Raw genomic sequence first — 12,604 nt, forward strand, 5'->3', positions numbered from 1 at the left:
CAGCCTCCTTTGTCCATGGGATTTCCCAGGCAAGATTACTGGAGTGGATTGCAATTTCCTTCCCCAGGGGCTTCTTCCCAACCTAGGGATCAAACCTGAGTTTCCTGCATTAGCAGGTGGATTCTTCACCACTGAGCAACCAGGAAGCCCAGATGCCATTTAGATTTGGGGAAAGGCATCTGCAATTTGGATCTATGAACCTTCAGGCTGTTCAAACCAGGAAACAGAACAGACGGCTAGGTAGTCAGAGACTATGGGGAGGTGGGTAGCACTGCAAGAGTGAAAATCTCTCTTTCTCGCCATAGGTCAACAGTCTCTCCTCAATTTTCTCACTCGTTTTTTTCCAGACATTGAGAAGAATGCTCATAAGCAGACAATATCAACTAAAAGAGCTTTACCTTTTGGATGGCTCTCAATCATTTATTCCATTAGTTTGGTTTTATAAAAAGTCCTTTCTTGGGAGAAAATTTTTAATTAAGGACATAACACTGTCCTTTAAAATCCTACTGCATACAGTTTATCAGGCTACATGATTTGGTAATATGTAATATTAACATATTTGACGATTCATAGTTAAAGCCTCCAAATATTGAACATTTTAAAGCATCTAATAAAATAATGAATGCAAACCAAAAAAAATTTAAGTTAAAAAAAAAGTTTTGCAATGTAATGTGTTTTTCAAGCAACAGGGAAAGGTTTTTACAAGGCCCTCTACCCTGGGGAGATGAGCACTTTCACTAAAGGTTGGACGGAATGCATGCTGATAAGAGTTTGTAGCAGGCAATCTGGCAATGCATGTGAAAAAATAGCCTACTTTTGGACCTACAATTATCAATTCCAATTTAGGAAATGCCCAAAGAAAATCACTAAGCAATTTGTAAATCTGGCTAAGTAGGAACCCATTGCAGCTTTGTTTATGACAGTGGAAATGTAAAATAAACAAAAAAATCCTAAAAGCATATTATGTCATGATTAAATATAGTATACCCTTTCAATAAAATGATATTCAGTGATAAAAAGGATGCAGTTATTGACCCTAAAGATCAATATGACCCTAAAGCCAGGCTTCAGCAGTATGTGAACCGTGAACTTCCAGATATTCAAGCCGGTTTTAGAAAAGGCAGAGGAACCAGAGATCAAATTGCCAACATCCGCTGGATCATCAAAAAAGCAAAAGAATTCCAGAAAAACATCTATTTCTGCTTTATTGACTATGCCAAAGCCTTTGACTGTATGGATCACAATAAACTGTGGAAAATTCTGAAAGAGATGGGAATACCAGACCATCTGACCTGCCTCTTGAGAAACCTATATGCAGGTCAGGAAGCAACAGTTAGAACTGGACATGGAACAAACTGGTTCCAAATAGGAAAAAGAGTATGTCAAGGCTGTATATTGTCACCCTGCTTATTTAATTTAAATGCAGAGTACATCATAAGAAATGCCAGGCTGGAAGAAGCACAAGCTGGAATCAAGATTTCCCGGAGAAATATCAATAACCTCAGATATGCAGATGACACCACCCTTATGACAGAAAGTGAAGAGGAAGTAAAAAGCCTCTTGATGAAAGTGAAAGAAGAGTGAAAAAGTTGGCTTGAAGCTCAACATTCAGAAAACGAAGATCATGGCATCTGGTCCCATCACTTCATGGCAAATAGACGGGGAAACAGTGGAAACAGTGTCAGACTTCATTTTGGGGGGCTCCAAAATCACTGCAGATGGTGTTTGCAGCCATGAAATTAAAAGACGCTTACTCCTTGGGAGCAAAGTTATGACCAACCTAGATAGTATATTGGAAAGCAGAGATATTACTTTGCCAACAAAGGTCCATCTAGTCAGGGACCTATAGTTTTTCCAGTGGTCATGTATGGACATGAGAGTTGGACTGTGAAGAAAGCTGAGCGCCGAAGAATTGATGCTTTTGAACTGTGGTATTCGAGAAGACTCTTGCGAGTCCCTTGGACTGCAAGAAGATCCAACCAGTCCGTCCTAAAGGAGATCAGTCCTGGGTGTTCATTGGAAGGACTGATGCTGAAGCTGAAACTCCAGTACTTTGGCCACGTCATGCGAAGAGTTGACTCACTGGAAAAGACTGTGATGCTGGGGGCAGGAGGAGAAGGGGACGACAGAGGATGAGATGGCTGGATGGCATCACCAGCTCAATGGACATGAGTTTGAGTAAACTCTGGGAGTTGGTGATGGACGGGGAGGCCTGGCGTGCTGCGATTGATGGGATCTCAAAGAGTAGGACATGACTGAGCGACTGAGCTGAACTGAAAGATCAATATGCTATGTATGCTGCTAAGTCACTTCAGTCGTGTCCGACTCTGTGAGACCCCATAGACAGCCTCCTACCAGGCTCCTCTGTCCTGGGATTCTCCAGGCAAGAACATTAGAGTGGGTTGCTATTTCCTTCTCCAATGCATGAAAGTGAAAAGTGAAAGTGAAGTCGCTCAGTCGTGTGTGACTCTTAGCGACCTCATGGACTGCAGCCTACCAGGCTCCTCCATCCATGGGATTTTCCAGGCAAGAGTACTGGAGTGGGGTGCCATTGCCTTCTCCGATGCTATGGATATGGATATGTAAAAAAAGCAATTATAAATTAGGATAACTAGTCCATCTTTCATCTTATACTGTATAGGGGTAAAAAAGCCTTCAAGATGTATAACAAATGTTATTAGAGTGGTTTATGGGTAGTGTTAATTTTTTTCCTAAAAAAAAAAAAAAAACCCTTATATGTTCTCAACCTGCCCCTCAATGGGCATATATTTGTAAAGAATATATATGAGGAGTAGTATTGCATAATGTGGATTCTGAACCATACTGCCTGGTTTTGCATCCCATTTTTTCCTTTTATATAAATATTCTATTGAGCATATAATTTAACCTTTCTGTGTCTCTGGTTTCTCACCATAAAATGCAAGTAATTCTGTACCTACCTCATCAGGCTGGAGTGAGGATTAGAAGTGGTAATATGCTATGTTGTGCTAAGTCACTTCAGTCATGTCTGCCTCTTTGTGACTGCATGGACTGTAGCCTGCTAGGCTCCTCTGTTCATAGGATTCTCCAGGCAAGAATACTGGAGTGAATTGCCATGCCCTCCTCCAGGGGATCTTCCTGACCCAGGGACTGAACCCATGTCTCCTGCATTGGCAGGCAGGTTCTTTACCACTAGTGCCACCAGGGAAGCCTCAGAAGTGGTAATTACCCAGAAGTGGTATATAATATAATAGAAGTGGTATATATATAATAGAAGTGGGTATAATATACCCAGGTAATTAGTCAATATGCATGAAGCAAACACTATATAAATATTGTAATTCAGTAATTAGGAAAATAATGGAGCTATTTCCATTTTTAGAAAAATACAAATCACTATTTTCATATGCAAATTAGTGAAGAAAGCAAGATTCCCTCACAGATACTAACAATTTTAAAGTAGGTTCACTAAATACAATAAGACTGCAAAGGAAAGCAACCTGCCATTCCTCAAATTACTACGTGAGGCAGTTAAGTACACTAGGTTTCAAACAGGAAAGTCACGAACACAGTTCTGAGCCCCTGCAAATCACACAACCTCCTGTGCCTCCGATTCCTCAATTATGAAGTGGAGATCACAGAGGCATTGGAGATTCTATAAGGCAATGGCCTTATAGGGCTATTCTCCAGATTTGTTAAAATAAGCCATATGAAGTGCTTATTAGCAAGCTCTCTGTAAAGGTTAGCTATTATTATTATCATTATTATTAATGACTACCCTTGAAAATAAGTCTTTGACTGGAATGGGTCCAAGAAAATATCACAAACACCCCGAGATTAGACAGAGTACCAAAGTGGGACCAAACGACTGATCAGTAGAAGAAGAAAAGCAAATTCCTAGTCTGGCAGATGCTGCATAGAAATAGGTGCTGAGATATCACAGAGCAGGGATCCTAGCTCAAGCATAAAACCCAAGGAGACTCTCAAGTGGAAGGACTCTAAAAATAAAAATAGAAAAAGAGAACAACCATTTTATCCACACTGTACCCTGGGTGACTGGTCCTCTGCATTCTGGTCTTTCTTTTATAGAGGAGGAAACAGATTCAGAAAAGATGAATACTTTGTTCAAAATGGTGTGTAAACAGCAAAGGGAGGTGTGTGTGGAGGGGGTGGTAGACAAGATCCTAGGCTAAACCTTAAAGAGAATCTGTGCTCTGTGCAAATCCTTGCCAACTCTGGAGCAGCGATCATAAACGGGCGGGACACATAAGACAGGGACCACTTCCTCCCTTGGTAAAAATGAGTCCAAGTACCAGGTTCAGAGTCCAGTATCAGACGCTTAGCCCCCAATCTAGGGATCCTCCTGTGTCACTGAAATGGCCCAAGCCTAGAAGACTGAGAATCCACGTATAGTGAGTGAATCCAAGCTGAGGGGGAGCAGAGAGATGGGGGAGGAAGGTGAAAGGAGCTAGGCTGCTTGTCCTGGTTTTGTCATAGATCTTTCTTGTATGTATGCAACTTCTTTATAAAACAATGAGATTTTTTCCGCAACTCAATTCCAAGAGTCTGTGTGTCTGACTCAAAAGATAACTTCTACATTTCTATTTTCGTGTCAAGAACAGAAAATCCGCACAGCAACTTCCCAGAGCTGACTGCAGGAGAGAGGCTAGGCTAGATAGACTCTGTATCTAGGGAGGAGGGCCCTAACACTAGGTCTGGCTCTTACCATCTCATTTCCACTTGCTGCTAGGCCCCCAACTGGGCACTTTGATTCTCTCTCAGTCATTTTCAACGATGTAGCAAACCCCTCCCCTCCAACCCCCGCATCGGCCAATAGAGGGCGGCCTGTCTCTTCTTCCAGAAGTCTACCAGCCGCATACTCTGATTCCTTTTCCTTTCAGACCTGTTCGGTCCCAAACCCACCCCACCCCAGTTTAGAAGACTCTCTCCTTCCCCAACCAGCCCTTTCAAGTGCTTTTTAAAAAAAGGCATTTCCTAAAATCTAGAGAGAAGGGCGACAGATGGAAAAGTTCAAACATCCTTTAGTCTGTAATTTTTCCATCCCTCTCTTCCACTCCTGTACTCATGCGTTGTTCGAAGTTCTGGCCTCTCCAATGAGCTGACAGTCTAATAGGGTGAATCAGAACTATTTAGAGAAAGGTTTATATTACAACGTATTTATTTACATATTTAATTTATATATTAATATAAGCATTTGTAATATAACATGATAAATGTAAGCAGAGGTGATTACAAAATGCTATAGAACAGCTAAGGGAATAAGCTCAAGATGCTTCCCAGAAGAGGAGGCATTAAACCATATTCCATGTATGCTTCTAACTCTTATATTTGTACATGTCTTTCAGGGTCTGTATAACCCCCCTAGTTCCCTCTCTCCCTTGACCCTCAGTTGTCACCATGTTGGGCCCACCTAATCTCTCTTTTGAACCCTTAGTCTGTTTTCTGAAGATGAGGGAATCCAATGAGCCCCAATCTCATTGCCTTGGCTTCTGGCCACCTACTGTCTCTCCTGGATCCCAGAGGGGAAACGGCTATTTCATAACTGAGCTCCTACTTTACACGCTGTTTCAGGTAAGCTGCCAGGCCCTTGCAGGTTTCTTATTTGCCACTAGTTACAGGCTTTAAGGAACTATGCTTATTTTCTTTTTTGTTTCTCTATTAAGGCTATGGTAAAGGACCATGTGTAAGGAATTTTCTCAGCTGTTACATCCAAATTCGTGTACATTTGACTTCAATTCCCATGAGGAGTCAGACTATCACCTGTGTTGATCAGTCTTCCTGAAGGTTCTACCTCTGGAATCCCAGGAATGATGTCCCTTGCTTGTGATCAATCTCTAGATTTCTCTAACTTTAATATATTGTCTTTAAAAATAAAATAAACAAACATAAAAGCAAGACCGTGGCAATGATTCTCTTTTCTTTCAACTACAGTAGCTTTCTCACTTCTGTATTTTTTTCCATCACCTGACCTTGGCTTTTCCTCTTAAGTCCTACAATGTTATCTGTTACATTTTAATAATGTCTTTATACTTGCATTTGAACAGAAATATAGATAACCTCCTCTGCAAGAGTGGAAAGGGCCTTTTAACACAGCTCAATGATGACAGCTTGTTGGCAAATCCCACGGTAGAGTACTGGTGCCTTGTTGGGGTCCAAGAAACAACCATGTTCAACAGCGTTGTATGTTTTATTGCTCTTGAATTTTGCTGATGGAATATCAAGCATATCTGAAATGATTTTACCACTTATAATACTTATAGTTATAGAACCTTTGGGTATGAGGTCCTTTGGAGATCATCTAACCTGACCTCCTACACAACTACAGGAACTGTCTCTACAACATCCCTGGAAACGAGTCAACTCAACAGCTCTTTAAATGCTTCCAGAAAATGGTATGCTCACTCCCCAGTTTCCACTGCTGACAATCAGTGATAATTAATGAGCCTCTTCCCCTTCTCAGGACAAAGAACTATGATTGGAGCAATGTTTAGTTTTCTGATTCCAATGACTGGGGAATATTCCACTGGTACCTTTGGCTTTTCCATTCAGGATTAGAGTGGTTAAACCAAAATGTTTATAAGAAGTATAAATTTGTTCCGCAAACAGAAGATTTCAAAGGCATCTTTGTTTCTTCTCTCCTTACACTGCTCTGCTATTAACTTTGGGTTCATTAGTCAGGATTTTCAGATCCACTTGGCTGCCACCTTCTTGCAGCCAGACCATCTTGGATCAAAAGGTCGGCAGGCCATTCCCATCTCACACCTGCCACAAGATCTGATTTTTCTTTCCTCCCACACTGATCCTAGTCACTTTCTGTTAATTCACTAATTTTATTGATCCTGTAACACATCCTGGGAATGGTGGGCCATTACAGAGCCTATCACTTCGAGATGCTTTTTCTGACAGCTACAGATGAGACACAACCTCCACACGACGCATTCTGCACCATTTCAGCTGCTTCTTTACCTGGTTTAACACAAAGAACATCTTCTTTATTAGCACATTCACGGAAAATGAAAAAAAATTAAAACCCAATTTTGTCTACCACCTTGGCGAAAAGGGGGCAATGACAGATGACATTAATGACGCATGAGATATGCAGGTTTAGTCCTGTCAAGACTTGTAGTAGTCCAATTCGCCCTTACTCAAGGGAGAAAAATTCACCTCTACTTTCCATCCGCCCCTCCTTTAATGAAGCACCGAGGCACAGACGGCAGAGCGACAAAACACACCAGGATGTGGACTCGAGCTACAGCGGCCCCCAACAGTCTTCCCTCCTATCCTCCGGTATATTTACCTAGACCTTTTAAAGCACTTAATTAATTCACCAGCAGCTTCGCTGGAGGCGTCTCGAGCGTTCCGAGACTCCATTACATAATATCTTTTACAAACTCTATTCCCAGCTCGAGTGGAAGATGGATTCTCATCCAGTTTTGCAAAGGTTCCATGCGTTTTGCTTCCATTTCCCGGGTTTCGATCCGGCGGGCACCCCAGCCAAGGGCTGCAGCCTTCCACTCCGCCCCGAGCTCCGGGTTCCCCGCCACTCTCCGAGCTCAAAGCGTTTCCCGGAGGTGCATCTGCCTCGCCCTCGGGACTCCCAAGCCAGCCACGGTGGCCCCGAAGGCTGGCGGGCGCTCGGGGACGCCGCAACTCTCGTAGCTCGCGGGTGCGCCCGAGCCGCAGCGCGCCGGCGATGCCGTAGCGGGAGAGGCGCGCGAAGGCTCGGCCGCAGGGCCGGCTCGGTGCGCCGGGCTCGGGGAGGCGGAGGGGGAGGAGGGGGAGGAGGAGGAGGCGTGCGAGGGAGGAAGGGCCTGGCCGCCGGGGAGGGAGGGGGGAGGAGGGGGAGGGGGCCGGCCGGGCCAGGAGGGGTGGGGGGGCAGCCAATGAGCTGCGCGCGGCGCGGGGCGGGGGGGGCGCGGGTTGGGGGATGAGGTAGGATGGGGGAGGGCGCAGCCCGAGCGGCGGAGGCTCGAGCCATAAACAAGCGCCCGGAGGAGCGGCGCAGGAGTGAGGCGAGCCGGGCGCGCGGAGCGGACGCCGCGGACCTTCTGCTGCGCCACCGCGCCCACTCGGCGGCTCGGGAGGCGGGGACCGGCCCGGAGGCTGCGCCGCTGCCGCCGCCACAACCACCGCCGCCGCGGGGTCGGCCGACGCGGAGGAGGAGAGAGGGAGGAGGCGCCGCCAGCCGGGGCTGGAGCCGAGCGCAGCCGCCGCCGCCGCCAGAAGTTTGGGTTGAACCGGAGCTGCCGGGAGGAAACTTTTTTTCTTTTTTCCCCCTCCCTCCTGGGAGGAGAAGAAGGAGGGGAAGCCACTGCTGGCGCCAACGCTAGTGGGCTTCGGGTCGGCGCGGCCCGCAGCGGGAGCGGGGGCCTCGCCCCGCGAGGGGAGGCTCGCCCCGGGGGCCCCGAGGGGGGCGGCGAGGACCGCGGGCTGCGGGTGCGGCGGCGGCGCGTGTGCCCCGCGCAGGGGAGGGCGCCCGCCCCGCTCCCGGCCCGGCTGCGAGGAGGAGGCGGCGGCGGCGCAGGAGGATGTACTTGGTGGCGGGGGGCAGGGGGCTGGCCGGCTGCGGGCACCTCCTGGTCTCGCTGCTGGGGCTGTTGCTGCTGCTGGCGCGCTCCGGCACCCGGGCGCTGGTCTGCCTGCCCTGCGACGAGTCCAAGTGCGAAGAGCCCAAAAGCTGCCCCGGGAGCATCGTGCAGGGCTTCTGCGGCTGCTGCTACATGTGCGCCCGCCAGAGAAACGAGAGCTGCGGCGGCGCCTACGGGCTCCACGGAGCCTGCGACCGGGGGCTGCGCTGTGTCATCCGCCCCCCGCTCAATGGCGACTCCATCACCGAGTACGAAGTGGGCGTCTGCGAAGGTACGGCCGCCCGCCGCGGGCCCCCTCCCACCTGGCCCGCGCCGCCCCCTCGGCGCTGGTGGCGCCGAACAAAGTTTGGCCGAGACTTTCCCGAGGAGAGAGGGCTCTTCGGAAAGGAGGGGCGCCCGCCACCCCCGGGAGTGAGCCCCGCGTCCCTGGGTTCCCAGCTCGCTGCTTCCCCGGATGCCTGGCCAGCCGCGGGAGAGGTTGGGTTGCGTGGGTGGGGGCCGGCGGGTGGGAGATCGCCCCCGGCCGCGCACAAACGCACACACGTGTGGCCCATCGGGTTGGGGTTGGGGTTGGGTGGAGTGGCCAGGCTGTGCGCCCGGAGGTGGGGGCGCCGCGGGCAGGGGGCACTGCGGAGGCTATGGCGAGCCCCTCGGGGAGTCCGGCCTCTGCCGCCCTCCCCGCACTAGCGCAGTGTGGAACCGAGTGCTGCACCACGTCCACTCAAGTCCATTTTCTGCTGGCGGAGGAGACGTGTCTCCAGCTCACACTCCCTGTGTGACTCTTGTATTATTTTTTCCTTGCGCTTTTCCTTCACCCCCTTCCTCCTCCTGCGCATATAAATCAGTTTCAGCTCCGGAATATGTCAGCCCAGGGGAAGTTACAGACGGTGGTTACTCATTTATTTGCCTATTGAAAGCGGTCAAAGGCTTTCTCTCCTGAATGAAGGGAGGGTTGGGGGGGAGGGCGGGGGGCTTGCACCTAGGAGTGAAAAGTTGTTTCTGTACTATTAGTGGCTGCTTTTTAAGATCAGATATCCGCGTCTTTCCAGTCGCGTTGCTTGTTCTTTTTGTGTGTTTAATAACGAGGATTGTTCTGCTGGTTTCTCCAGTGAAGTATTGTGCACCATGGTGTCTGATTGAAGGAGAAGGATTGGGTTAGCGGAGCCCTCCTTCTTGGGAGAATCACTGCTGATGGGTGTTGGCCTTCAGCCCTGCCCGCCGGCCTCGGGGTGCCTGGTCAGGTTTGGGGTCTAGAGAGAAGCAGTGAGTTCCTTTTATTTGGCTAATGCCAAATAGTGAGCACCAGTGAAACGTAGGATCCCTGCTCGGGCTGACGTTGGGGCGGTGATGCTGTTCTGGGCCGTCCTGGTGTGCGTGCAGAGCGCAGCAGCCTTACTCTGGAGGGGCGGAGGAGGGACAGGCGCCCCTGCTCCTGTCTTCCTCAATACAGCCTGCGCGCAGGAGATCAGGCAGGGGTTTATTCTGAAGCATCCTTCTGTGTGTGTGTTTATTGTGCTGGGAAACTGAGAGAGGAAGTAGATGCCTTAAGAGTCTGTTGAAAGGCTTCTTTGGTTCTCTTTACATACATGCATGCTGGTTGATTATTGTTTAGTTACTCAGTCCTGTCCCTCTCTTTTGAGACCCCATGGACTATAGCCCACCAGGCGCCTCTGTCCATGGAATTTCCCAGGCAAGAATACTAGGGGAGTGGCTTGCCATTTCCTCCTCCAGGGGATCTTCCCGACCCAGGGATGGAACCTGCGTCTCCTGCGTTGGCAGGCGGGTTCTTTACCACTGAGCCACCAGGCAGGTTTTAAAGTTTGGACAGTTTTGGAAAATCAGGATGGCCTTTCTGGTTTGGAAGCGAGTGGGCAGTAATGAGTGGAGAGAACAGTTGCCGGGAAGTGCACCGATGTACCCTGAGGACATTGGGATACAAGAGTTTGTTTACCTCAAGCACAAAAGCCTCTCACCTGGTGTTAAGTCCCACGGTATAACATGTTTTTGTTTCTCACAAAGAAGAAAAATGGCCAAGAGATTAACTTCTGATACAATTTTATGTGTTTGACTTTGGGAATTCTGAATGAGTTGGACCAAAAGATGCGGCTTTGAACCCTGCTACTTGGAGCGTGTAATTTACTTAAGCCAGCCTCCCATAAATCTGAAAAGAACAAGCACCCTGAAACAAGGGTAAATGTGGTGGAAACTGCTGTGCTCTGAGAAGGACTTGGGAAGGTTCTAAAGATTCTAACCTTTGTTTTGTTACTTCATGATAGATTTCTGGTGAAGGAAATGTGGAGTTCAGGGAACATTCACACTAATCAAGTGCTTTGGCACCAGTGTCCCAGTGCCATAGTATAGAGTTATTTTGGCAGTTTGTTGGTGAGCCTTTTATTCTTCTGAAGTGAGGTGATCCCTCATAGCTTCGTTTCTTCTGTTAACACTCTACACACTTGGTGTTAATCTTGAAAACGCTTGGAAGTATTTATTGGTATGATGATTTCACATTTAGTGTTCTTTAACAACACTTTCCATCTAGCCAGCCTGTTTTCAGCTACCAAAACTGTGTGTTCAGGGCATTTTTTACCTTTTTATAGAACTCTAAAAGCAGCAATCGGATTGCAATCTATGGACCCAAAGTAGAAAGGACAGTGTTACCTAGCATGATGATTGTATTTAGACAGCTATTTCAATAGGGTGTCTAAAATTTCAAGAATTTTCACGTGATTACAAGATTTATGGAAAACAAGATAAGTGAATAGCCTTTTTTCTTCCTCCTTTTTAAGAATTAGAGGAGTCATTCTATGGCAGTAATTACCCTAGAGGATGCTAACATTCTCTTGTTTTTCTCTTAGCTGGCAAAAAATTTCTCAATGGCCAGTGTTTCCCTCAGTTTCCATTTTTATTCAGAAATTTGCACATAATTATCATAACTAACAAATAGAAATTGATATATTTTGTTCATGAAGAAGTCTTTTGCTGCAATTTCTGCACTAAAATGACCCCTACTGGTTGTATCTGTTAATGAAAACTCTTTTGAAACTTGTTTAACTGACTATACTGAGGAAAACATATTGCATGGTATAGAAATGTTATCATGTCAACCTGTTTTCATTGACATAATTTAAATACAAATTACATTGCTCTATCTGCCAACTTGCAGTAATTTTTATTTATATCACTCCCCATACTGGCTTTATGAGAGAAAAAAAAATCAGGTTTTTAACTTCAGTTCACAAAGTAAGTAGATAAAGTAGGGTCTGAAATGGACCCCTTCCAAATTGTGGTTCCTTGCCTTAGGTTTTTAAGGCATACTGGCTCATAGTAGGCTCTAAGTGAATGCGCAATGAATACACGGAAGAACAGTTTTTTCCATAGAAAGAACACTGAGGGAAAAATATTTTCTGAAAAGGTTAAATGATGCGAAGAGTGAATCATGCGATGCATACACCTGGACTTCTTTTCCGCATCATTTAGACTGCTAACTAAGTAAATCCTGACATACTTGTTCCTTTAAAAAAAAAAAAAACTCTTTGGCTATGTGTGTATTTAAAGTTGAGCAGGGAGCCAGATACCTCCATTTTTCTCTACTCTGTGAAGTGCTTTCTGGCCCCTGGGAAGATCCCTTTCCCATTTCCACTGATTCAGTGAGTCTTCCTGTTGCCCTTTGCAGCTTCCCAAGTGGCCTGCTCCTTGGTTAGGGTGCCTGCCTCTAGGTAAGTTGCCTAGAAGCCATAGAGATAAGTTTGGAGTCTGAACTCCTGAGGGAGAAGACTGAGTGGGAGACCTCTCTGGGACATGAAAGAGTGTTGAAAAAAAAAATACTCAAATGAGATTTTCTAGGAAGAATGTTTGGATTGGCCAGTGAAGTTTATGTTTCAGACAAGGGGTGAGGTCCATTTTTCCTCCTCTGTGGACTCGTATAATATGCTTCTATAAGGAAGGGGGTGGGTGGGGGGAGCATGACCAGCCTTCTCTAAGTAAGGAAAGGGCAGCAATGGCTTAAGATTGACAGT

General features: G+C 47.0%; 1 protein-coding gene across 1 annotated transcript in view; it reads left to right on the forward strand.

Annotated features, from left to right (window-relative positions):
• CRIM1 (cysteine rich transmembrane BMP regulator 1) overlaps nt 8,178–12,604 on the forward strand; it is a 210,651-nt gene continuing 206,224 nt past the window's right edge. Inside the window, exon 1 of the mRNA XM_018055113.1 lies at nt 8,178–8,859. Within this exon, the coding sequence (XP_017910602.1) occupies nt 8,529–8,859 (331 nt within the window). The 5' untranslated portion in view covers nt 8,178–8,528. The remainder of the gene's footprint in view (nt 8,860–12,604) is intronic.

The sequence above is a fragment of the Capra hircus genome, chromosome 11 (assembly GCF_001704415.2).
Source record: "Capra hircus breed San Clemente chromosome 11, ASM170441v1, whole genome shotgun sequence".
NCBI lineage: Eukaryota > Metazoa > Chordata > Mammalia > Artiodactyla > Bovidae > Capra > Capra hircus.